Source organism: Macrobrachium rosenbergii, chromosome 41 (genome assembly GCF_040412425.1).
Source record: "Macrobrachium rosenbergii isolate ZJJX-2024 chromosome 41, ASM4041242v1, whole genome shotgun sequence".
Taxonomy (NCBI): Eukaryota; Metazoa; Arthropoda; class Malacostraca; order Decapoda; family Palaemonidae; genus Macrobrachium; species Macrobrachium rosenbergii.
In genome coordinates this window covers 8,179,311-8,205,525 of record NC_089781.1, presented here as the reverse complement: position 1 = coordinate 8,205,525, position 26,215 = coordinate 8,179,311, and the positions used below count along the sequence as shown (strand labels likewise).

The 26,215-nt window shown below is 41.7% G+C and overlaps 1 protein-coding gene across 1 annotated transcript in view; it reads left to right on the top strand.

Moving 5' to 3' along the window:
* LOC136826604 (WD repeat-containing protein 3) overlaps positions 1 to 26,215 on the top strand; it is a 107,798-nt gene that overhangs the window by 891 nt on the left and 80,692 nt on the right. The window contains exons 2-3 of the mRNA XM_067083841.1: positions 12,663 to 12,873; positions 13,337 to 13,496. Of these exons, the coding sequence (XP_066939942.1) occupies positions 12,706 to 12,873; positions 13,337 to 13,496 (328 nt within the window). The 5' untranslated portion in view covers positions 12,663 to 12,705. The remainder of the gene's footprint in view (positions 1 to 12,662; positions 12,874 to 13,336; positions 13,497 to 26,215) is intronic.

Sequence of the window (26,215 nt, the reverse complement as noted above, 5' to 3'; positions counted from 1 at the left end):
AATTACAGGTTAATTACATTCATGCGACAAAAATTGAAGGTAAATCTATAATTAGGAACCAAGAAACTGTAGAAAAAGTCAAGTTAGAAGGAAATCGCCGCTGCAGAGCTACTACTTAGATCTACTGGCTAGTATGCAGAGTAGGGAGACGTGGCTTGGTGTACTAGGCTACCACAAAGGGGTAGCCTAGGCCAGTTCATGTGCTCAGTATTAAGTTTTGGGTGAAACTACAGGGTAACTCAGCACGGACTGCCATGTTGCTGGCACGAAATGGTTCAGTGCATATGCAGATCATTAGGGAGCCATGTGTTCAAGAAGGGGTTGGCTAAGGAAACCTGTTATAAGCGGAACTATACCAACTTAACATACCCTAACCTAACCTAGCAGGCCGTGTTACTTAGTCCCCCCCATACCCCCCAGTAAAGGAAACTCCACTTTTTACCAAAAGCTCCCCTATAACACCATATGCACAATACCATTCCAGAATGGCTGGCATACAAAAACATCAGATCTGATGTTAATTACAGTCAACCACCAAAAAATAATGGTAAATTGTTAATAAGCAACCAAAATACTACAAGATAAGTTAATTTCCAAATTAATACTCGACGTGAAGCAATCACTTATTTCTTCCTAAGTTTTACTTGCTAGGTTCAGGGGTGGGGCTAAGCTCCCCCTTGGCCAGGTCAGGGCACGACTACCTAAGTCAGGTTAGAAAGGTTATTTCTGGTTAGGTCAGGACAGAGGATTCTAGGGAAGGTTAGTTGTCCCCTGACCTGGCCAGGAGAAACCCCACCTTGTAACACTTAATATTGGAAAAAGATCAGAACTAAATTTCTGTTCAGACACACAGTCTGGCACTGGATACAACCTAACTAAAACAATCGTAACGTAACCTTTCTTAGAGCGTTGGGCCCTGACCCAACAGGACTTGCATTCTCAACTTGAGTTAGGGTGCCTAGGCTACCATTTGTGGTAGTATGCATACCCCTGTCTCTCTACTCTTCTTACTACCTGGAAAAAGCTACTGTATACATATAGTATATGTATAGCAATTTAGCAAACATGGAGACAAATAGATTTTGTGTTGAATAAAGAAAAGATAGAGAGTATGGAAATGAGCAGGCAGAATTGGAAGATTGCACAAAAATAGGTGAATATACCACTTTGGAAATACTGAGGAAACATTATGATTTGTTTTTAAAACTAAGAAATTAATTAATCCCATTGAGAAACAAATATCTATGAAAATAGATTTTTAAGAAAGCAGCAAGCCCAGATGGAGTGAAACTTGAATCCCATGAAGTGATAATGAAGAGTGAGACTTGTTTAGATTTTGTTAAAGTGTTACCAAAATGGAATAGAAGTAGAAGAAGCAGAAAACTGGAAATCAAAAGCAAAGATGATTGAAAAGAAAAAACCATCTTTATTGAACATTACTGTAAAGAAAGAGTTCTAGAAATAAAAAACCCCCAATAGTAGCTGTTGTAGACTAGTAAAGTATGTTAGCAGTGTGATGATACCCAAAATATATATATGCTGTGTACTAATTCTTTCCCTACCCATTAGGTATCTCTCAGTGGGACAAATGTCCATATAAACTTACATGATAGGTTAGGTAAGATAAAGAAAACTTAGAGTAAGTTTGTGCACTTTTGGTAGGCTGCCACCATTTGTGGTTTTTGTAGCACACCAGCAGCAAAAAGAAACTAACAATACAAAATAGGAAAAAGTAACAAGTGCCCTGGAGTGTACAGTAACGTGTTGTAAGGAGATGTGGGTAGGTAGTGATTTGCAACGTAGGTTTAATACCTTCGTGATACTGTACTGCGTGTGGGTGACAAATAAAACGGGCTTTCATACAACATTACAAAAAAATCTTTATTACCACTAAAGGTACAAAACATACTCGGAGAGATGCTTTCATATCTTACGGCAGTCTTGCTGCACACTGGCTGTTCTCCCAAGACAAAATATTACGAGTCTTGCATTTTCTCTTAAACAAGGGACTAGACTTGATTTCACTCATAGACTTGATCAAGAACATCACCCTCGGAACTCGTATTTTACCCCAGAATTTGTTATTTCACCCTGGAACTTGTTGCCTGAGAGGGAAAAGAAAACTCAGTTCTCTTATAAATACAGTAAACTTAACTAGGCCAGCAGAAGGGGCCTACAATAGGGTATGACTTTTATAACAATGACAAGAGGCGGGAAAGTGATTAACAGTTCAAAACTTACACTATCAGGTTATAACAGCTTCCTTTTAATTGTTTCAAGCTCCATTAAAACAAACCATCATTATCTTACTGTATGTTACAGCATAATTTTGCATTGTTATAAGCGCCACCTAGTCAGTTACTGACCTTGATACTGGGACAAAGAAAGGGCGCCGCACTATCCCCTCGTGGCGTTGCTTATGTTCGTTCATCTCTCTCTCACTCTCTAGGATGGGAGTTGGAGTCATATTTCTCATTTTTTTCCACACTAGGGAACTGCAACAAACAACTGATTACAACACCATGCAAACACCTCAAGCACACTCCTGAACACAGTTCTTACCATCAAGTCACAAGCACAGTATTCTTCACGATGGGTAGTATTATGCAATTTGCCAAGAGACTTGAAACAACACTTTAAAGTTCAGTGCCACCTTCTAATTTTTTGGGTAGACAAACTCGATGAATTTTGGTATTGGCTATGTCACATAAGTAAAATCACATGAGGTTCCTGTCTGGTCTAGCCCATGACACACCCAGGCGCTACAGCAAACCTAACATACTCAGTCATAGAGAATAGCTGCAAGCAAGTAATGAGAGGAAAAAATTTGTGGAAGGGTATTGTAGTTCCTTCTGTTCTGTAAGGGACAGGTACTAATGTAATAAATATGACAATATTATACATTGAAAAGTTGTGCAGGATTGACAAATTGGTATAAAGAAAAATACAAGGTGCCACAAGAAGTACATCTCTCATCATATTAAGGAGGGGGATGGGAGCATCTTAGATGAAGACAAGGGTAGTAAATGGAAAGATCCAGCATATAAACTGTACTCTAAATGGAAAGAAAAAGAATTATTTGAAAGGATAACCATGGACATCCAAGAAAAAGAAGGGAAATAATGGAAACCAGTAATGAAACATATGCAGAATGTAAACCTGAATGCAAGACAAATAAAGAAAGTAACAAAGATAGAAGTAATATCCAAATCTAAACTATGGGATCACAAATGGAAAGAAGAGTTAGAAAATAAAGAGAGTTTAGAATTATACAAGAATTATATAGCAGTCATTATCTTCAAAGCAAACCCAGTACATTAAAACTGAATATCATAAATGGACATACAGGGGGAAATGTTGACTGCAAATTATATGAAACTGTAGAAGATCTAATTTACAGTCTTTTTTTTTTTTTTACCAGGAATACTGAAAAAAAAAGGATGTGAAGTACTGTAGTCAAATTACAACACCCATGTAAAGATGACACATGAGATAGTTGGAAAGCTTTTATTTAGTGAGAAAGACTGTATGACTTTAGTAGGGGAAAAAAAAATAGAAAATAGAATAAGGAAATAACCAAAACTAGGAACACCACACTAGGTGCCACCACAAAGTTGAAGCCTCAACCTGAAACCTGAACTTGCTGTCCAAACACTCCAGCTCCTTTTCATTGGTTTGGGTTGAATGGCTGAAAGTGACCCTGTGCCCAGCTAGATAACAGTGTAGCTGCCTAAGTAATCCCTCTTTCAGCCACACAAATATATCTAAGAAGGTTGCTATTATGTCCAAATGTGATTTTAGCCTAACTCTGAATATCCTTTGAAAATGTAAACTAGTTAAAAAAAGACATATAGAATCCAGAAAATATGAAGTATTCATTGGTGTGGTATGAAATTAGGGTGTATTAAGGAAAAAAACAAAAAAATGTCTCTTGAGCAAGAACAATATCTTACACAAGATTTTCCTATGCAAACTATTATTCATGATCAAGTGATTGTATTGTCTCACAAACGGTTAGGCTCAGATTAACCACACAAAAAATGATCATCAGCCCCCAATGTAAACACTATTTTACATATAGTGGCACTCACATTCTATGTACATGTGGAACAAGTGTACTGAGTGAACATTTAGACTTCTGTATATACAGTAAGTAACAGTTCCCTCTATTGGGCTGAATGCTGGGAGCTGTTGGTTGGTCACAAGGTTTGTTACTGACCTTCATTAAGACTTCCAGTGGTATGTGGAATGGTTCCCTCCTTGCTGGTTGGTCTCTATAAAGGTTGTCCCTGTGCTGGTGTACTGCCTATGCTCTTGCTCCTCACGTGTACTCTTATCATCTTATGTTATGTGTATTTGTATTGCCCAAACTTCATGGAGAATTATGAGATGCTAGGAGAGAATCTTCCTGGATGGGCTGACCATTTGCTCATGCTTTTCTAACCTTTCCATCTTCCCTCTCCAGATCACAAGTGCGGTCTTGCCCAGGTAACCTCCCATCCTTTTATTGGGTTGATGCCCTTACTTCAGACTCTCTTAGATACTTGTCAGAGCTGGGAAGGCAGTCAGAGTATAGGGGAATAAATGCATTCCTCTTCTGACCCTGGGATGGTAATTGTGGATGTGGGTACACAGTCTCTTCTGTCCTGATTGTTTCTACACTCGCAAAAAATGATTCTGTTATACAGATACTGTTGGTTGTTTCGGCTGTTGTTTAATGGATCTTCACATCGCAGCAAGGGGTTGAACAAGAAGTAGTTAGATGGGAATAGGAAACAGTTTCTATCTTCTCCTTGCATCTTGTCTTCAACTTCTTCCCCTCTGTCTATTTTGTCATCTCCTTCTCTCCTGGCTTGCAGACCACTGCAAGGGTGTAGTACGGTGTCTCCAGAAGTATGAGAAAAACTAGTCTTATTCTATTTGGGGACCAAGCTCCAGGAAAAGAGGTTGGTTGAGTTATGATTCCTTGTGCATGTCCATCTATAAGGCTCCAGGATGAAAGTCATGCTTGCTGTGGGCTTGTTCCACTAACTTTTCTTTGCACGGGGCTGAATGATAGATGATATTATGGATTTAGGAAACATGGTGTCTGTCTTCTTCCTTCTTCCTGTCTTCAAGTTCTCCTCATCCTTTCCATCAAGTCCTTGTGTTCTGGTGTCTGCCGATAAGAATCCCTTCAGGGAGGTCAGACTTGTGATGGGTTTTGCTCACAACTTCCATTACTGAGCTGGACCCTGTGCATGATATTGATCAGGATGCTGGTCATTGCTATTATCCTCCTCCTGATATCTCGAGTATCATGGAAGGAATTAGACATCCCTCCATAGTAACATATTTGAGACATAGACTTATCAGGTTACTAACTAGTACCATACTTTCATATAAGTAACTTACCAAGTAATTGTATAGCTATACTTTTCCACTCACACAGCAGTTTAAATTTCAAAACTTGCGGTAGCACTTCTATTGTTTTCATGTAGGTGACTACCCTGCCCACTGTTGTTGAACAATAGGAACAACTAAACAGAAAAAGTCACTTCTTTTCTGCCAGCCTTTGATACAACATCGGATGTTTGTAGCAGCTTAGTTTGGAATTTCATTGCTATTTTGGGAATATCCTTCCAGTACGGTATTCACTACTTTGGTAGCCTTTACAGCTTAGTTTAGATAGTTTATTGCAATTTGTGACTTTTAATGATGTTGGACTCAAGTTCCTCCAGCATTAGGTATTGTAGGGAGGGTTGTAAAACCCATTTGATTAAAGTGATCGATTCCCATACTATATGCTCATATTGTAGAGGACAAGTGTTTTCAAAGGACCTGACTTGTGACGAATGTAAGGATTGGGACAAAAGGCAGTGGAAGGTGTTAAAAGCTTATTTAGAGAAGCTAGATAGAGATAAGAAAAGGATGGTGGCCTTGAGAGTCGAGGTTAGGGTTCATAGTCCAGAACCAGCTCCTAATATGATTGTGGATGATCGAGCCATTCCTTCTTTCCGTGCTCTAGCCTTGTCCCCCATCCTTAGCCCTCCTAACATGATTAGTATTGTATCATTTACTCCTGTACCTAATTCCCACGCTTCCAAACCCGATGCCATTGCCAGCCTTGAGTGTAAGTTTGACCATAGATTTGACCTGGTGGTCAACACGGTGACCAAATTAGGGGCATCCCTAAAAGTTCTGGAAGCAAAAGGGCTGCTGTTGTAGTGGAGAGAGACATTTCACAGCGAAGGATGAGGGCACTTTGGGGGCACTTAGATGATTGAACCAAAAGGTCTGGTGTAGACTTCTGCAAGTCAGTAGCTATTTCCCTAAACGTTGATTGGGGAAAAAGGTGCTGCTTACCCAAGGTAGAATCCAGTAAGGCTGACTTCTGAGCCGATGTCACTCCTGTGCATCAACTTTCTTCTGATTCAGAATCTTCCAGTCTGCACAAGAAGCCATATCGCTACTCTACTTCTTCGCGCCCGCTCAAGAGACACGCGGATATTAGGAACTCTTCTCCCCTGGCTGTCAAGAGGTACAGGGAGACTAGCCCACAACCTTCCTGCAATTTTCAAGTCCAGCCTGATTCTCCTGCTCATCGTCGTCATTTCTTCAGAGACAATCCTGAGCACTATAAGTGTTCTAAGCACACGACTTCTGAGCGCCAAGCCCCCACCGACTCGTGCCAGACTTCTGCTGATGAGTGCCCAGTGCCTGCCATCTCTAGCCAGAATACCGCTGATGGGTGTCCGGCGCCCGGCATCTCGCACCAGACTTCCACTCTAGAGTGCCCTGCGCCAACTCCTGAACTTCCGACTCCAACAGCCGAATTCCAGCTTCTGCTTCTGGAGCCCATGCACCTTCTTCTGTTATTCCATCTTCCTCATCGGTCCAAGAAGATTCTTTAGCCCCACGCAAGCGCTGATTGACCAAGCTTTTGGGCTTTTTGAAGAAATGAAGAAATCCTCTTCAGCTCCAGAGTCCAAGGATAAATCATTGTCTCCTATCTCTTCGGAGGAGGAAGAGATTGTTCAGGATACGGTTCCCTCTTCTTCTTACTCGTATCTTCTGCGTTTCCTCCTGGATAATTTCCCTGATTTCCTCATGTCTGCTTCGCCTACTTCTCCAGCTTCTACCTTCCTCATGAAAAAGCATTTTTCAGAAGGTACCAGGTTACCCAAGCTAGTTCTTTCCTCCTCCTTGAAGAAAGCTCTCAAAGAAGTTCATGCCTGGCTGGCCGCTAAGAGAGAACAGGGCAAACTTTTGCTTTTCCTCCCAGCAAATTGTTGAAGGTGAGGTACTCTTACTATGCCACCGGGAGAAGCTCCTTCCCTGGGAGTTCCTGCCTCCTCCCAAGGGGTCTTCTCTGGTCTGGTGGATTCATTTTATAGAACGGCCTTTTTGTCAGCCAAGATAATGTTTTCCTCAGCTGAACTGGACCACCTTATCAAGAATATATTTAAGGTGTTTGAGATATTGAGGTTCCTTGATTGGGCCATCGGAGCACTAGGGAGGAAGATTGAAGACTACCCTGATCTAGCTGAAGATTTTGCCTCCAATTGGCTAGGAGGTCTTTCATGCTCAGACAGAGTAATTAGAGATGGCTCTTTAGAACTTGCCTCCCTATTTTCTATGGGCGTCCTTAAGAAGAGGGAGCTCTGGTGTTCGTTCGCCTCGAAAGGAGTCTCACTGACTCAGAAGTCAGCTCTACTTTTCGCTCCTTTAGACAAGTCTCACCTCTTTCCTCAACATACAGTGAAGGAGATTCTTTCGGACTTGCAGAGTAAGTCCACCTCTGACTTGTTGGCACAGTCCACATCAAGATCATTCTCCCCTCTTCAGTCTCAACCCTTTCGTGGAGGGAGAGCTAAGACCCAGCCTCGACCTAGATCAAACTTGCGACCTCCTACTAAGTCCATAAGAGGTCTTCCTTCAAATCCAACCCCAAGAAGTGAGAAGTTAGTCCTCCGTGTCCAGGTAGGAGCCAGACTTCTACTTTATTGGAAAGAATGGGAGAGCAGAGGAGCAGACCCCTGGATGATCAAGGCTGTCAAGGAGGGCTACTCCATTCTTTTCGTAAAGACCCCTTTTTTAGTTAAATCTCCAATCGCCTTGACAGCGTATTCAAAAGGTTCCACTAAGTTTTTGGCCCTCTCTCAAGAAGTCTAATCCCTTCTTTCCAAAGAAGCAGTGGAAGAAGTGCTAGATCCCCTCTCAGAGGGTTTTTACAATCGCCTTTTCATGGTTCCGAAGGCCTTGGGGGACTGGAGGCCCGTTCTGGATGTCAGCGTCTTGAATGTGTTCGTACTGAAGACGAAAATTCATATGGAGACTGTTTGCTCAGTCATGTCCTCAGTACAACAGGGGGACTGGATGGTCACCCTGGATATGCAGGATGCGTATTTTCATGTCCCTGTTTATCCAGACTCACGAAAATTTCTACGCTTTGTTTTTCAGGACAGGATAATTTCTACGCTTCGTTTTTCAGGACAGGATACTACAATTCCGGGCCCTTTGCTTCGGCTTATCGATGGCTCCTCAAGTTTTCACACGAATCCTTGCTCCCCTGGGGAATTGGTGTCACCTTCTGGGAATCAACATCAATTTATATCTAGACAATTGGCTTCTCCGCTCATCGTTAGAGGAAAAGTGCGCAGAGGACTTGAGAAGAACTCTTTGCCTGACACAGGAGTTAGGCATTCTCATAAACAAAAAGAAATCCCCTCTGACACCGACTCAGGAGATTCCCTATTTAGGGATGGTACGGAACTCTCAGACTTTTTGGGCTTTTCTGTCGCCCAAAAGAGTAGAGAACTGCTTCAGACTGTCAGTCAGTTCCTTGCTCTTCCTTTCTGCTCGGCAGTGCAGTGGATGAGTCTCCTGGGGATCCTCACTTCAGTAGAGCAGTTTGTAAATCTAGGCAGACTGCACGTGAGACCCCTTCAGTTTTTCCTCAAAGCGAATTGGTGCAGAAAAACCCAATCAGGCTCTTTCATCTTCCCGATTACGTCGGAAATCGAAGAGGATCTCCGATGGTGGTCGTGCGGAGAAAGAATTCAGGAAGGGAAGTCTCTTCTCCCAGTGTGCCCAGACCTCCTATTTTATTCAGATGCCTCCATCCTAGGTTGGGGCGCCCTTCTGAACGGCCGGGAAGTCTCCGGAACATGGACTATGGTACAACAGAATTCTCAAATCAATGTAAAGGAACTGAGAGCAATTCACCTGGGCCTTCAGTCCTTCTCGGATCTGGTCTGTGGCAAGAAGATTGCAGTACACATGGACACCACGGCTCTTGCTTACATTTGCAAACAGGGGGGCACTCATTCCTTCTCTCTGTACGAGACGGTGAAGGATCTCCTTCTGTGGGTGGAGGAGAACCAAGTCTCTCTTGTCACCTGGTTCATTCAAGGGAGAATGAACATGATTGTGGGTGAATTAAGCCACCTGAAACAGGTCCTTCCAACTGAATGGACCTTAGACCCAATAGTCTGTGACAACCTGTGGAAACTGTGGGGCAAACCCACAGTGGATCTTTTTGCAACGTCGAGAGACCACCGTCTTCTCCTCTTTTGCTCCCCGGTCCTGGATCCTCAAGCATGGAGCACGGACGCCATGCTTTTGGACTGGACAGACTTGGATGTGTATGCCTTCCCTCCTTTTGGAATGATCAGGGAAGTAATCAACAAGCTGTCGACGCATCTGAACACCTCCATGACCCTTGTATCCCTATTTTGGCCAAACAAGGAATAGTTTTCAGACTTGATTCAACTCCTGGTAGACTACCCAAGACTTCTTCCACAAAAATGGTCTCTGCTCAGACAACCCTACTTTCTTAGATTCCACCACAGGTTATCCTCTCTGGCCCTGACAGGCTTCAGACTGTCAAGCACCTTGTTAGAGCAAAAGGGTTTTCGAGACAGGCTGCAGAGGCAATTGCGAAATGTAGACGAGCTTCTACAAAGCTCTACTAATCAAAATGGGCAGTCTTCAGAAGGTGGTGCAGCTGCCATAACATCTCTTCTTCTGAGACATCTAGGCTATAAGCCAAATAGCCTACTTTTTGATATTCCTAAAGTCTGTCAGGAAGCTATCGACCTTTACCATCAAAGGGTATAGGTCAGTGCTCAGCTCAGTTTTAAAGTACAGAAGAATGGACCTGTCTTCTGATCAAGATATCACCGACTTGATCAAATCCTTCAATACGTCTAAGAAAGTAAGTTCTTCCAACGTCTCTTGGAACTTAGACGTTGTACTGAAGTGGCTTTCAGGTCCTCAATTCGAACCTCCTCGTTCTGTTTCCTCAGAAATCTCACGAAAAAGACTCTTTTTAGTGGCTCTCGCTACTGCCAAACGTATTAGTGAATTACATGCAATAGACAAGAGAATAAGATTTGCACAAAAGGACGCAGTCTGCTCTCTTTCTCTTGGTTTCCTCGCTAAGAATGAGGACCCTTCTAAACCCTGGCCTAGATCCTTCATCATCAAGAACCTTATGGGTATCTTAGGACCTGAGGAAGAAGAAAAACTCCTGTGTCCAGTGAGGTGCCTCAGGTACTATCTTCAGAGGACGGAAAAGATTAGATGATCTTCGAGTAATCCCGGGTGCTCTGCAAGAAACCCAGTGCGCTTGCTCTCCAAAAATGCCGTATCCTTTTTTCAGAGAGAGTTAATATTAGAAGCCCTCTCTCAGATCCAGGAAGAAGCCTTTCAATTACATAAGATTAAGGTTCATGAAATTAGGGCTTTTAAACACAGCTTGGCTCTTTCCTCGATCCTACAGTCGACGTTCTGGAGATGGAAGTCCAGATTCGCCTCACACTACCTCAAGGACATAGAAACCGTGTTTGAAAATTGTAGCACTTTAGGACCTTTATCCGTGGCTGGCATGGTGCTGGGAGAGGAAGCATAGGGAGTTTATCTGTTCCTTTGCTATCCACTCGCCTTGACTTAAGGTTTTGAGTCAATGGGAAGCCTGGGGGTACGCTGTACCTGGAGTACCCACCAGTTTGTACTTTATTTTTGATAGTGGTTGGGTTTTGGTTTTATTCTGTTGTGTAGGTGATATTGATAGTGTTGTCATTTTGTATTCTGGTCTTTGCCCAGGGCAAGGGCATCTTTTAAAACTTTGTCAGCGTACAGTGTATGTCCTCCGCTGCAAAGTTCCCACTAATGTAATGGCGACCCTTGGCTATACTGCCATGTCCACTACAAGTTGATAGCAGTGCCGACCAGAGGCAGTACCTACCTGCAGCAGCTCTCGCAACAGGTAAGGAAACAATAAACATTTATTCATTGTCAGCAACCTTTCTATTTCAAATGCATTACAGTACTTACTTAACGCTTTGGAGTAGAATATGTCCATGCTCTTTCCCACCTCCTAACAATGTGGAATCAGCTATGTAATTACTTGGTAAGTTACTTATAAAAAATGACATTTTTATGATAAAATAAAGTTTTATATATACTTACCAAGAATTATATGATCGGAGCCTGCCCCCTCCTCCCCTTGCATGGACATTAGAGCATAAAACGAATGGAGCTCTCCGCTGGGTTGTTTCCTCGAGTCCCAGATGGTGGGCTGGACATTGTCACCTACACACTAACAATAACAGCACCACCGCCCGAATTTTGAATTTCTAAGCTGCCGTAAGTTGGGGAACCAATAGCTATGTAATTACTTGGTAAGTATATATAAAACTTTATTTTATCATAAAAATGTCATTTTTGTGGGTAATCGGAATACAGTACTCCTTTACTCCAAAACTCCCACTTAAAAGTAGTGACTACTTGCGACTATTCTGCTAAATCACTACAGGTCAAGATGAGTGCCAACCGGAGGCAGTAATCACTTGCAATAGTTCTTTTACCAGGTAAGGAAATAGCAAGCATTTTATCAATGCTAATAGAGTTTGTTTCGAATTCATCTTCATATCTGACTGTTTTTGGTGCAGAATGTGTCCATAGATCCCATCTCCTGTCAATGTGGGATTCAACTATATAATTACTTGTTGAGTTACTTTTGTGAAATTAGTATTTTCATGATAAAATTAAATTTCATATTTACTTACCAAGTAATTATAGATCGGAGCCCTCCCTCCCCTCTCATGGACATAAGGGCACAAAAGAAGTGACTTTTTCAGTTTGGTTGTTCCTATTGTTCCCCGATAGTGGGTGGGGTAGTCATCTACACGAAAACAATAGAAGAGCCACTGCGAGTTTTGAAATTTAAGCTGCCGCACAAATGGAAAAGTATAACTATATAATTACTTGGTAAGTATACAGTAAACCCCCTGTATTCGCGTTCTCACGATTCGTGGACTCACGCATTCGCGGGTTTCTCTATGGAACATATCTACCCATTATTTGCGGAAAATTCGCCCATTCACGGCATTTTTCACTGAGAAATATTCTTTAATTACTGTATTTTCATATAATTTTCATGAATAAATGCACTTTTTGTGATAAAGCTATTAAAATACTCAGGTATAAGCATTTTTACAGGGTTTTTCTTGTGTTAGACTATCAAAATGGGCAGTTCTAAGTGTTTTTAGAGGGTTTTAAGTATTCAAATAAATTTTAGCTATTCACGGGGGTGTGGGACACATCCCCAGCGAATCTGGGGTTCACTGTATATGAAACTTAATTTTATCATGAAAATACTATTTTCATTATTTCAGGTCACAGCTAGTGTTCAAAGTGTGATATGATAGATGCAGCAAAATGGGCTTGACTACTCAGTATCTACGATATGTGCCTGCATCTGTGTTTGGAGTTATTGGTACTGCAAGATGTGTTCGATTTGTGACCCGGTTTAGTCAACAGGGAAAGTATATTGCAGTTCCTGCTTGTGAATTAGTTTTGATCTGGGATATCAAAAGAGGAGCTAAGGTTAGTATGATTTGGTTGTTTGTTTTTCATTAAATTTAAAGGTGCAGACAAAATTTAGGCAAATACCTTGTACTCCTAGCAGTTATTTTCATAAATGAGAAATAGTTTAGGTTTTTGATGCCTTGATCAGCACGTGTAGAGGGAAATATGTACGGTATTTACTTACTAATGGATTCTCATGATATTGGTAGGAAATACATAAATCTTATTTTAAAATGCTAATGTGCAGGAGTTTTGCTCATTAGAATATATTGTCATAAATTGAGGAACTGTATATATCATTCCATGAAGATATCAACATGTTACATATAGAGGACTTTCATAAAGACATCAGTTAGTTACATGTAAAGGGCCTTGAAAAATTGCCTTGGAAAGTGAAATTAAATTTGAATTTAATTGCCAGCAGTGTAACTAATTTGAAATGAAGCAAAGCAATTATTTTCCACTTTTGCTCATGTATTAGGCCCTTACCTTGAATGCTGATGTCCACGGGGAAGTAACTGTTGTTGAGCCACGCCCTCCTCTTCCTGGTTCTTTGGATAACACTCACATTGCTGTTGGATACTCGGATGGAAGTGTCACCATTTTTGACTTAACCATTGGACAACCTTTGAAATTTGCAGGTTTGTACTCAAGGATCTATTTGTAAAGATTATTACAAATTTTGTTAGTCTTGCATTAGTGATTGGTAAAGATGAGATAGTGGATTTAGCTGGTTTTTATGTTTTTATCTGGTGCTATAAAGCAGGTTTTGATGTAGGAAAACCTATTTATTGTAGCTGATGTGAGTCCTGAAAAGAGTTCCACTCTCATGGTCCCACGAGGCTCCATAGTTTATATGTATTTTTTTAATGGGTTAGAGTGAACTATAAGTAGTAATTGTCCTTTCTCTCCATATAATCCTAGCATCTTACTTTCATTCACGTAATTTTTTGTTTTTGTTAGAGAGATTTACTACTTCTGTATACAGTATTATTATGTCCTATCCTATCTGTGCTTCATTCTCAAAGTCTTAGAACAAACAGATCTGCAATCTTCCACAAATCCTCCTTGTCTTCTTTGCATAGTGAGTCATGAAGTTCATTGTAAAACTGGTTATTCAATTCTTGCTGGACATTTCATAGCCTTTTAAATTATTCAAGTGTTGGTAGTACTTGGGCAGCTTTCCTTCAGTTTATAAGGTAGAAACTGCTGTTGTTAGTATAACTAAGTCAGTCCCCAGCTAGCATTGTTCAGTCATTTACGCTCAGCAACACAAGTGAAGATACAGTTTTCTTAAATCATCAGTCATATTATTTAATAAGATGCTACACCTGGCAACCCTAGAAAGGGGACGGAGCTTCAAATTCATGTTAGTTGCATGCTAGATTTCCAATAACTTTAAACTATGAAGATTTTATAGAAGTCCTACGACATTTATAGTTGAATGCAGTAACAGCCTCTATATTATTCGTTAAAATTGTTTTAGTAACGTCAGTTCAGAGTAGAATATCGATCATCCTTTAAAACCTATCAAGAAAACTTATTCGTAACTGATATTATGACACTAAAATGAAATAAAATTCATGCATAATTGGAAACATGATCTTCAATAATGAGAAAAAATTTTTTAAAATTTGGGCAATATCCAAGGGAAATCATGTGGAGCAATACAGGAATTAATGCAACATTTTGAGAGAGAGAGAGAGAGAGAGAGAGAGAGAGAGAGAGAGAGAGAGAGAGAAAATCTGCTTTTGTATGAGCATAGGCCTATTTTAGCTACTTAATTCATTATATTTTCTTTGAGAGATTGATTTATATATTTGTGAGAGAGAGAGAGAGAGAGAGAGAGAGAGAGAGAGAGAGAGTGGGAAAAGGGGGTGAGTGATCAGTTAATACCAGGTGGTAGGGCTGTCAGGACGGGATTGAGTGACATACTGGCTGGGTGTTGACTGGTTTATTGGTGGTTCCTTACTGAATGGATGTACAGAATCTTTGAAGATGTTTCGGACATATGTGTTTGTCGGCAGACAAACAGATGGCGATTGTGAGAGACATAATAAACGTACAGTGATAAAACATATATCAATGGAAAGGCCAGGAAATTCTACATATTGCCAATTGCATGAGATTTGAGACAGATTAATGAATACAATGCAGTAGCATAATATATGTGGAATGGCGAGACGTTTGGCGTCTTGACAAACAGAAACATACATACAGTTTGATACAAGATTCGGTGGAACATTATGAGTACATGATTAGAATGCTTGCATGGCAATGCAAGTAGTGGTGCTGGTACATATATCAAGACAACAATGGTTAGGGAGAAACAGACGGAAATATTGTATGGTAGAAGTTGCCTTCCTTGAGTGAGAGAAAATGGGATGCTTTTGTTTTTCTCTTTGTCTGGATCCCTCCGAAGATATGACGTATGCATGCACACACAAGTGTGCGCGAAAGAGACCGCCATCGGTGCGATGGGTCTCTTACAATACTCCCCCCCCCCATCAAGCAAGGCGTCAATGCTGTGGCGGAATTCTAACCCACAAACAAAACAACAAACAACACTCACCCTGATCTTCGGTTGCTGGAGATGGATAAAGGTCGCCGCAACAACCACAACCGCAAACAACCACAAACACAACAAGGAAATACAAAAAAAGAAACAGAACACACACACAAATAAACAGCACACAACAAGAAAACCAACAACTCCCAGAAAAGCATACGACAAAAACTGTCCCACACAAGAACCACTGACCGGCACTAGCTCTGACTAAAGACTCCCAGAAAAACTGAAAAATCCTTCACATATTCCACAGACAGACAGACAGCGCCCAAACAAACTAACGACCTCATCCCTCTTCCAACAACCAAGCACTCACTCACGACAATTACACACTCTCTCTCTCTCTCTCTCTCTCACAAAACGTTGGGAAATGCTAAATAAAAACAAATTTATTCATCCTCTATATTTCTCCCCCTTTTAGCATTTCCCAACCAACACCTTTCACACCTCTTTCAAATCGCCTTTACGCAACACCCACGGATGCTCACTAGCAGGTCCTCTAGATCGCGTTCATGGGCACGCAATCATTCTCTCAGAATCACTCTCTCTCCCAGCAACACTCAAACTCACATCATCTCCTCCATTCTCTCTCAGATTCACGCTATCTTCTTCACTATTACCACTCTCAATTTCATCCACAATCTCATCTATACCCTCTAACTCGTTCCCAAATACCTCCCCCAATTCTTCAACTAACCCATCCCATTCGCTCATTGACCTTTCCAATTCTTGCAACGATTCATTCATGCTTTCAATCACTCGTCTATCACTGCTACGCTCTCTTACTCTTACACTTTCGCTCACCTCCAACCGCTCACCAACCCCTACGTTCAGTCAACTCAGTTATATCAAACCCGCATATGCTATAATGTTCTATCCATACCATCCCATTCATCCATTATTACACGCTTTATCACTCATTTCCACTTTGGCACTCACACCCCTATCACACAACTTACGACCATTCAGTTTACTTACGTTCTTCCCTTTCTTACGTTTTTTACCATACTCTACCAAAACAAATTGCTGATCCTCCATACACAAGCTCTCATGCATACTTGGTTCACCCACATTCGATTTCAACCATTTATACACCCCATTCTCTCTCACATATTCCGGTACATCCTTCCATCTACGCAACTGGTTGTGATGCGCTCGCATTTCTCTCACACTACCATCTACACATACTTCCCCTACAACATAACTAAGCCCACTGGGACCAACTTCCAACACCTCATACGGACCCTCAAATTTTTTCACGCACTTTATTTACATTCAACCGCCCTTTCTCGATTACTTCTTTCAACACTTTCTCGCCCACCTTGTAACTTTCAAACCTTTCATGCCTTCTTCCATACCTCCTATCATTCTCAGATAGACCCAATCTCGGTCTCACTATCTTTTCAAAATTTAACACATATTTACACGGAGACATACCAATACCCTTATGCACAGTGGCGTTGTATACCCACAACGCCCGCCCAACGTTACATCCCAATCATTATCACATTCACTCATCATACGTAATATCTCTGTCAACGTTCTCACCGTTCGTTCCGCCAATCCATTCGCACTGGGCATATACGGCGTAGAGTACACATGTTCTATGCCCCAATCACGCAACATTTGCTCAAACTCCCATCCAACAAATTCAGGCCCATTGTCACTCAACATTCGTCGGCTTGCACACGCACATTGGCAACATCACTTGACCCACCATTCTCGCCACAGTCTCACTCTTTTTGTTCCGAATCGCTACCGCATATGCAAACTTACTCAAATGATCTACCATTACAACCATTCCCACATGTCCTCTAGCAGTCACAGGCAACGACACACAATCAATCACAACCATCTCGAATAACTCTTTCATCTGCAATCGCAACACAGGTGGATTCGCATGCACACTTTGATACTTACCCTTCTGACAGTCCGCACACGTAATCGCTACATCCGCACAAATTTTACTCAATCCAGGCACATACAATCTCTCTCTCATACATTCCCATAATTTATTTTTCCCCAGATGCCCAAACCTATTATGCACCAATAAACACATACCCACGGCTGCGTCTTCCGAAAATACTGGCACATACACTTCCCCATCCCATATTCCTTCCTGATGCAAAAATAAACTATACCTTTACATACAACAAATCTCTTAGCACTTCGCTTATACACTTCTAACTCAGACGGCCAACTTCCTACTCTTACACCCCCTAACACACACTCTCTTAACATATTTATTTTCATGCACTGATTTTGCATCTGCTTAATTTCCTCTTCACTCAACAAATCATTTTCACTCCTTGCAATATCTACCATACCTACAAAACTAGTTTTAGACACATCTCCTCCTTTAACCTTCGTTATTTCCCTGCCGCCCTTTCCTAAAATTCCCCTCCCGACATCCACACTTATATCATGCATTCTCATAAAATCAATTCCTAATAAAAAACATGTTGGCATATCATTCTCATCCATGACTACAAAATTATGTATTATTTCAAATTCCCCTAACTGAATTTTTAGTTGTACCTCCTCCCATACTAACACACTCCCTTGTCCCAAACCATGTATCCTTACACTCGTTGATTTTCTTTTTATATCCCAATCGCACCTTTCCAATTCACTAACTACTGTACTACTCACTAACGACACTTGTGCTCCGTGTCTACCAAACTACAATATTTATTCTGATCCACCACTACATTTGTTACTAATTTACCTTTCGTCTTCATGCATACACGCTCTCACGGCTACATTCACCTGCTTAGCTTCCTCACAACTATCCTCATCGCATTCATCTTCAACGATATCCTCAACCCTACCCCGTATTCCCTCATTTTTCCCACAATCACCTTTCTTAACCAGCCAGCTACAAGTATCCTTTCCACAGTGAACATTTAAAATCACATTCATACCATTTTCATCCACCCTTCCTTTATACTCCACCGGCCTATTCCATCAAAGAACAATCGTACTGTAATTTTAAACATTTCAGCCACTACCAACAAGACTTTCACTAACTTTTCCTCCTCATCTAATTCCCTTCCTTCCTCGCGCACTCCTCCTTCCGGCATCTCATTCATCACCTTTTCACGTAACTCGTTCATGCTCGCAGGTACTCCGTCAATCAATCCATTTGTTTCCAAATTACTCAACCCCCCAAACAGACATTCCCACACTCGATTCACCCCTACATACTGTTGCTTTACCACAAATCCTACAGGTACTTGGTCCGGGTCCCAGTCGCTCCTAACCCTATCATCTCGTTCAGCCCACATACGCGACATAGCATCCATAACAATATTCTGTCTACCTTGTACATACTCTACCTTGAAACTAAACTCATTCAAATCCTCTATCGTTCTCGCAATTCTAGCATTCACACTCTCCTTTTTAACCATATATACTAGCGGTCGATGGTCCGTCCGTATTACAAAATCTACCCCATATAAAAATACTTTCAACGCTTTCACAAAAAACCTTATTGCAGCCAATTCCTTTTCAATCACCGAATATTTCAACTCTGCCTTTCCAAACACCTTGCTCACATAAGCAATTACTCTCAATTGTTCTCCCCATTCGCCTTCTGCATTTGTACCAAGCATCCTCCCATACTATATTTACTTGCATCCGTATACAGTTCTAGTTTATTCGCATTCTCACTATAGTCCGGAAAAGCCAACGTCACGTCTCTTGCAGCCTCCTCTTTCAATCTCTCGAACGCTTCCATCATTCGCTCATCCATTTCAATCTTACACAATTTCTCTTCCCGTCCATTCAGTAAGTGGTTTCCCAATCCCTGAACAATCTTTTATAAACTTCCTTCCAAACTCAATTAAACCCAAAAATCCTTTCAACTCACATACGGTCCGGGGACGTGGAAATTCCTTACCTTATTCACGAACTTATCACTCTTCCTTACACCTCTTCCACTCACCATATGCCCTAGAATTCCACCTTCCCAGCCAACCAAGCACACTTTTTCAAGTTTTACTTTTATTCCTACTTCTTCCAACCTTTCTAACACTCGTTCAAGCAGTTCCATATTCTCTTCTACAGTCTCACTTTCATAATCAAAATATCATCTATAAAAACAGTTACCTTCTTGCGATCAAACCCGGCCAGAACCACATTCATTGCCCTTTGGAAGGCAGCAGGCGCATTAGCCAGTCCGAAACTTAATCTCCGGAACTGGTAGTGGCAGGAACTACTAGAAAAGGCCGTAATATGCCTGCTCCTTCCTCCAGAGGCATCTGGTAATAGCCCTTACCAAATCTAATTTTGTAAACACTTTCATTCCATTCATCTTGTACACAAATCAGACACCACATTCATCGGGAATCGCTCTTTCACAGTTACTTCATTCACCTTCCGATAATCCACACACATTCAGCAAACTTCCATCTGGCTTACGTACCGGTACTATGGGGCTATTCCAGGCGCTCGTACTCCTTTCAATCACTCCCACCCTCTCAAGCTCCTCACACTGCTCCTCTATCTCACGATTGATAGACGGAGAAAAATGTCGGGGCGCTGATATATGGGTGTCGTCTTCAGAACTATTTTAAATTCCGGAAGCTTGATCCCCAAAATCCTCGTCACCACGACTCAATGCCCCCTGCCTATCCCACAACATTCTCCTCAATCGTTCTCTCTACGTTATCACTTACATTTTCATCTACCTTTACTCTTTCTTTCAACTCCTCATACGTCCAATCATTAGCTCCTTTCAAATCACCTGTCATCACCTGCCGTACCTTCACGTACCTCTCATCATCCACATTCACCAACGTACATAAAATATTCCCCACGCAATCTCCCTCACATATTCCTCGGACTCGCTTCTTCCTGACACTTTCGGCAATGACGTTATATATACCCTCGGATCTCCCATGTTCAAAACCCCATCATATACACACACATTTGCCTGACTAATTTATTTATGTCTATTCCCTCAACCACATACTCACACCTATCATTGTTGGCTATCCAGGGCTATCCGGCCATGCCACTTTCACACTCACAACTTCTCCAATCTCATGTGGCACTTTTACCCTCTCTGTCGCAATTACAGGCACTCTCTTCCACAATTTTTCTCAACCCTACCATCCTTCCCCAAATACAAATCCCCAAGCATCCCCTTTCATACGTAATTCAATTACATTCATACTAGGACGGACCACCATCCGCATTTTTTCAAAACTCACATCCCAATAAAATATCATATTTATCATTCGTACTTTCAATCACACAAAAATCACTTTCATCCATCACTACACCCCAATTTCTAACCGTTCACACACTCTTCCAACCACTGCTACCCCTAAATTTCCAATCCCTCTTACTTCCCCTGACAGTTCCTAATCTCACACGTATTCCTCAATTTCTCATCCATTCTTAAATATGACATTCATACTACACCCGGTATCTACTAAGGCAATCAATCTTACTCCCTTACAACACACTTGCACACTCATGCACTCGTCAGTCTTTCCAGCAAAACCTCCCTCATGCAACAACCCCTCACGTACATGCATCACACGCACCTCTTGCATCCTGGAGGATCCACCCATTTGAACCCCCTTCACACTCAGTTTCCCGAATTTGCTGTCACAGTCACCCTCTTTCGTCTACATACACTTGATACATGCCCTTCCATTCCACATTCGTCACACTTCGCTCTCGGTTCTGAACACATTCTCGCATAATGCCCATTCTTACCACAGTTACCACATATTACATTCACTCGGGTACCCTACAACCATTAGCAACATGACCCACCTGTCCGCACTGCATTTAACCCCTATCTTTCGTACACACTCCCTTACCAAATGTCCCGGTTGCCCACACCAAACACGCTCCTATAGCCCACCTACACTCATTCTTTGTATGTCCTTCCTTTCCACATCTAAAACACTTGCTCGACTTCCACTCACCCGACCTTCCCCTTTGTACACTACTATCCCTAACCCGTCCAACCCGTTGTTCCCTTACAAACCCATCATTCATCCTCACTGGCACCTCTACATTACTTGCTCTTACACTCCTATCTATTACACTATCGGCCATTCTCATTGGGCCCCTCAACACTGCATCCCTAAAGCTTCCGAACTCTGGTACTCTCTCATCTACCCCAGCCCTTACACTTACACTTCTGCTCTCTTTTATAACCCTGTCAAGCTCATAATCTTCTACAATTTCAAAATTTCTCCCCAAGTCAACCTTTCATTCGTCCATCTTTTCTTCTCCTTCCGCTTCAAGTTCACAAATTCTCTAACTCCATCTGGCACTGTCCTAACAACTTCCGTACTAACTCCTTACATTCATCTATCCCATCATCCCCAAACTTCTTCCTTGCCAACGTCTCCAGCCTACAAGCATACAGTGACAAGGTTTCCCCAGCTTTCATTCTTGCCTCATCAAATTCATTCTTCCTCTTATACTTAACACTCGCTTTCATACGCCTCGAGCTTGCTCAACTAATCTAGCTTTCACCTTGTCATACTCAACATCCCCCACACTCATAATAACCCTATACATATCAAGTAAAACCCAGTCAAATACTCTCCTAATTCTCGTGCCCACACTCTCTTACTTTCCCCATACTTATCCTGACAAAACCTTTCATACTCCCTAAAGAAATCATGCATCCCTACTTCCATACTCATTATACTTTTCACACCAGGTACCTCCCTCACATACATAGCCTTTCTCACTTCTTTCTCACTTTCACTCTCACTTTCCTACTTTCGCTCTGTCCTTTCATACCCTCTTCCGAATACAAAGAGTCCACTTCTGCACTTACATTCATCTTACTCATTACACTCTTCTTCCCCCTCTTTTTATCCACTTTTATCCACTCACCTCCATCCACCTCACTATCACTACTGCCTTCACCCTCTCCCTTCTTTCCTGCCTTCCCCACTTCCTTACCCTTCTTACCAGTTTCCTTTCCCTTTCCCTTCTTCCCTTTTTCTTCCCCTGACTTATCCTTACTTTCCCTCTGTTCCTTCCCTTGCTTTTCATTCCCCTTTTCCTTACCCTGCCTCTCATTCCCTCGTTTCTTACTTCCTATTCCCATATCACTTTCATCACTCACGCTTCCATTCACTTCTTCCTCCTTTTCTTTCTCTCTTGCCCCTTCACACGTTCCAGAGAACCTGCCTCCAACAGCCCCTTCTCCAAAAACACCCTTGAACATACCTTTCACCATTTCTTCCACACTTCTCATCATTCCCTCCAACTTTTTATCCATCCTCTCTTCCATTCTCTCTTCCATTCTCTCTTCTGACTCTTTCATCTCCCCTTTCATTTCTTCTTTTGCACTTCTTAGCATTCCTCCCATCTCCTCCAACTGACTCCTCAACTCCTCATTCTCACTCCTCAGCTTTCCATTCTCCTCCTCCAGCCTGCCCTGGGTTCCCTAGCCACTCAGGTTCCTCTCTCAATTTCTCTATCTCACTCATCCTGACCTTTTACTCTCACTCGACCCACCACAGACAATCTTAACGGCTATTTTACAACAGCCCCATTTTTGGGCGCCAAATATTATGTGGCGGAATTCTAACCCACAAACAAAACAACAAACAACACTCACCCTGATCTTCGGTTGCTGGAGATGGATAAAGGTCGCGCAAACAACCACAACCATAAACAACCACAAACACAACAAGGAAATACAAAAAGAAACAGAACACACACACAAATAAACAGCACACAACAAGAAAACCAACAACTCCCAGAAAAGCATACGACAAAAACTGTCCCACACAAGAACCACTGACCGGCACTAGCTCTGACTAAAGACTCCCAGAAAAACTGAAAAATCCTTCACATATTCCACAGACAGACAGACAGCGCCGCAAACAAACTAACGACCTCATCCCTCTTCCAACAACCGAAGCACTCACTCACGACAATTACACTCTCTCTCTCTCTCTCTCTCTCTCACAAAACGTTGGGAAATGCTAAATAAAAACAAATTTATTCATCCCTCTATAATGCGGAAATTGTCTTGCTGACAATTGGAATGGGCCAGGGGCGGGTAGGAGGCTGAAGGGCGGCGCTGGCTGACAGGAACTCGAGGAGGATGGTAGCGGGTTGAAGGATGACGTCGGATGATCCTTCGGTAGCCAGCTCGAGGGGGACGGCAGTAGATCCTTCGGTAGCCAGCTCGAGGGCTGAAGGATGACGGCGGCTGATCCTTCGGTAGCCAGCTTGAGGGGGGCGGCAGCAGGCTGAAGGATGATGTCGGCTGGTCCTTCGTTGGTCAGCTCGTTTGGTACGAGTTCGGGGACGGCTTCAGGCTTCCTGGAGGAGGCGTCCAGGGCTCCGGTGGTGGGGTGGGTCATCTCGGGGGGGTCAGACATCTACTGAGAGCTCGGGAATGGCGGGAAGCGGGGAGGCGGCGAAGGGTCTGTTGGTGCATGGGTCGTCATGTTGGGTCGGCCGTCTGCCATCGGCTCCTTCGTGTCACATTATGAGTACATGATTAGATTGCTTGCATGGCAATGCAAGTAGTGGTGATTGTACATATATCGAGACAACAATGGTTAGGGAGAAACAGACGGAAATATTGTATGGTAGAAGTTGCGTTCCTTGAGTGAGAGGAAATGGGATGCTTTTGTTTTTCTCTTGGTCTGGGTCCCTCCAAAGATATGACATACGCACGCACACACACGTGTGCTCGAAAGAGACCGCCATTGGTGCAATGGGTCTCTTACAGGGCTGCCAAGGTTGTGCTTTACTGTACTAAATGAAATATGAGGTGACCATAGTATTCAAATAAATTCTCTAAGAAATTTATACCCTAGTCTTGATTTGATGTGACAGTTGCTGTAAAATTCAAAGATTGTAAAATGCAGGTGGAAAATGGTCACTCTTACTTTCTTGATATAGTCTTTAATTTTGAAAATTGATTTGCATTGACAAATTCACAAAAAAAACTGTGTAAAGTAAAAATATTTATTGCCACAAATATATAACTAACTAACATCTACTGCAAAGGCAATGAAAGTTTCATATTTTGCAAAAAATTCTGATGTATTGGCAGATCTTTTGGTCTCATGGCAAGTAATGCGGCCATGTTAGCTGTATAGACTAACTCCTACCTGCTTGTAATGGGACAGGCTACTGTAATGTGATAAAGATTTCCTTTTAATGACAGTAGCTTTGTAAACAGCTATTAGCATTCGATCCATGTCAGTGTCTGTCATCAAAGTGTGAAAGCCATTACGCCAATATCCAGTGCCTTGCGCTTTCCAGCCCAAAGTTCTCAGGCTCCTCCTCACATCATAGAAAATACTCTTGTGATTTAACTAGATTTGTTTAATCTTCCTTAGCCATCACAGCATTGACTGCCATGGACGCCAGCTAACTTTAAGCGCCTTGAAATACAAACATGAATTTGCAGAAACTAAAATAATGACCATTAACACATATGGTGATACCATAATAATCCTGTTCATAGAGGAAAACGAGTAAATATTGTCTTCATGATAGGAGTAACACAGCCAGCAGTCCCAACTCTAATTTCCAGATCTCTTTGAACAAATCCATCTGAGAAATTCCAGTTACTTCGGTCATATACGTTGTTATTAAGTATCTGAACGTTTTTGTTTTGCAGATTTAACTTATATGATATATTTTGCTTTGTATTTTCATATTCTAGAGTAAATTTGATGAGATATTGTTTTGGGTAAAAAAATGATAAATTCGATGAATGAAATTTAGTGAAAACTGTATTTTCACCTGTCTTGCTGAGTGTACGTGACTGCCAGTTCTCTTTACTATTTCAGAGAACTTAAACTCGAGATTAACCTGAATCTGTAAAGGCTCGCGAAGGTGACCTTTGAAAAGTTGGGTCAGCTATTCGCGAGGGTCCATTTTCACTATACGCTGATAGGAAACTGCTGAAACATTAGCATACCACAAGGGTCGAAGAAACCACCTTGGTGACAAGACACGGGCTGGGAAATGCGTTTTCAGCAAAGAAACGTTCTAGAAGCTGAACCAGTTACAAAATCCGGTTTTTGAAGGATGCTTCTTAATAATGTATGGTGTATGCGTGTACTTCGTGACGCCTTGAAATACAGAGGCGTGTCTTGCCGAACTTTGACCTCGAATGATGTCATACAAAAAATACGTTCGTTCGTCGTTACATAATGAATATAATGGGAGGAACTGTTGTTCGAATTGGACTTGTGAGATCCGATTCATGTGTGTCTGAAGATGTGGTGATTTTTCACATGGAGACTGTCCCAGAGGACTTGTGGAGTGAGTAAGAATTCATATACGTTTTTGGACTTTGTTTTTCAGAACTGTGAACACACAGTATCTCCTGTGACAGTGGAAGATGTATTTCTGCAATTTTTACATTTTATGATTTTTAATGTGACGTTTCTTTTTTTCACAGGTATTTCTGTTCCACTCCATTCCTATTCTTTTTCCTCTCTCCTCCTACGAGGATGAGAGTGGTATGACATTTGAGATGACCTGTTTTAATTGATTGACGTGTTCATGTTTTGACAGATGAGTTATTTTCTGTAATTGGGGTTTATGATTTTGGAGCATTATTTCCTTAGAAGATTTTCTGATAGTTATGTGAAACATTGGATTTAATTTTTCGTAATTTTTAAGAAGTTATTTTCGTTGATTTTTGTCAATAAAGGGTTTTAGTTTTGTACTTAAGTATCTCATTCCAGTAGTCCTTAGATTTTAGTTAGGGAAAGATATAACTTAATGCCGGCTCACGTTACTGCTATCGTCTCAGGGATAAGCAAT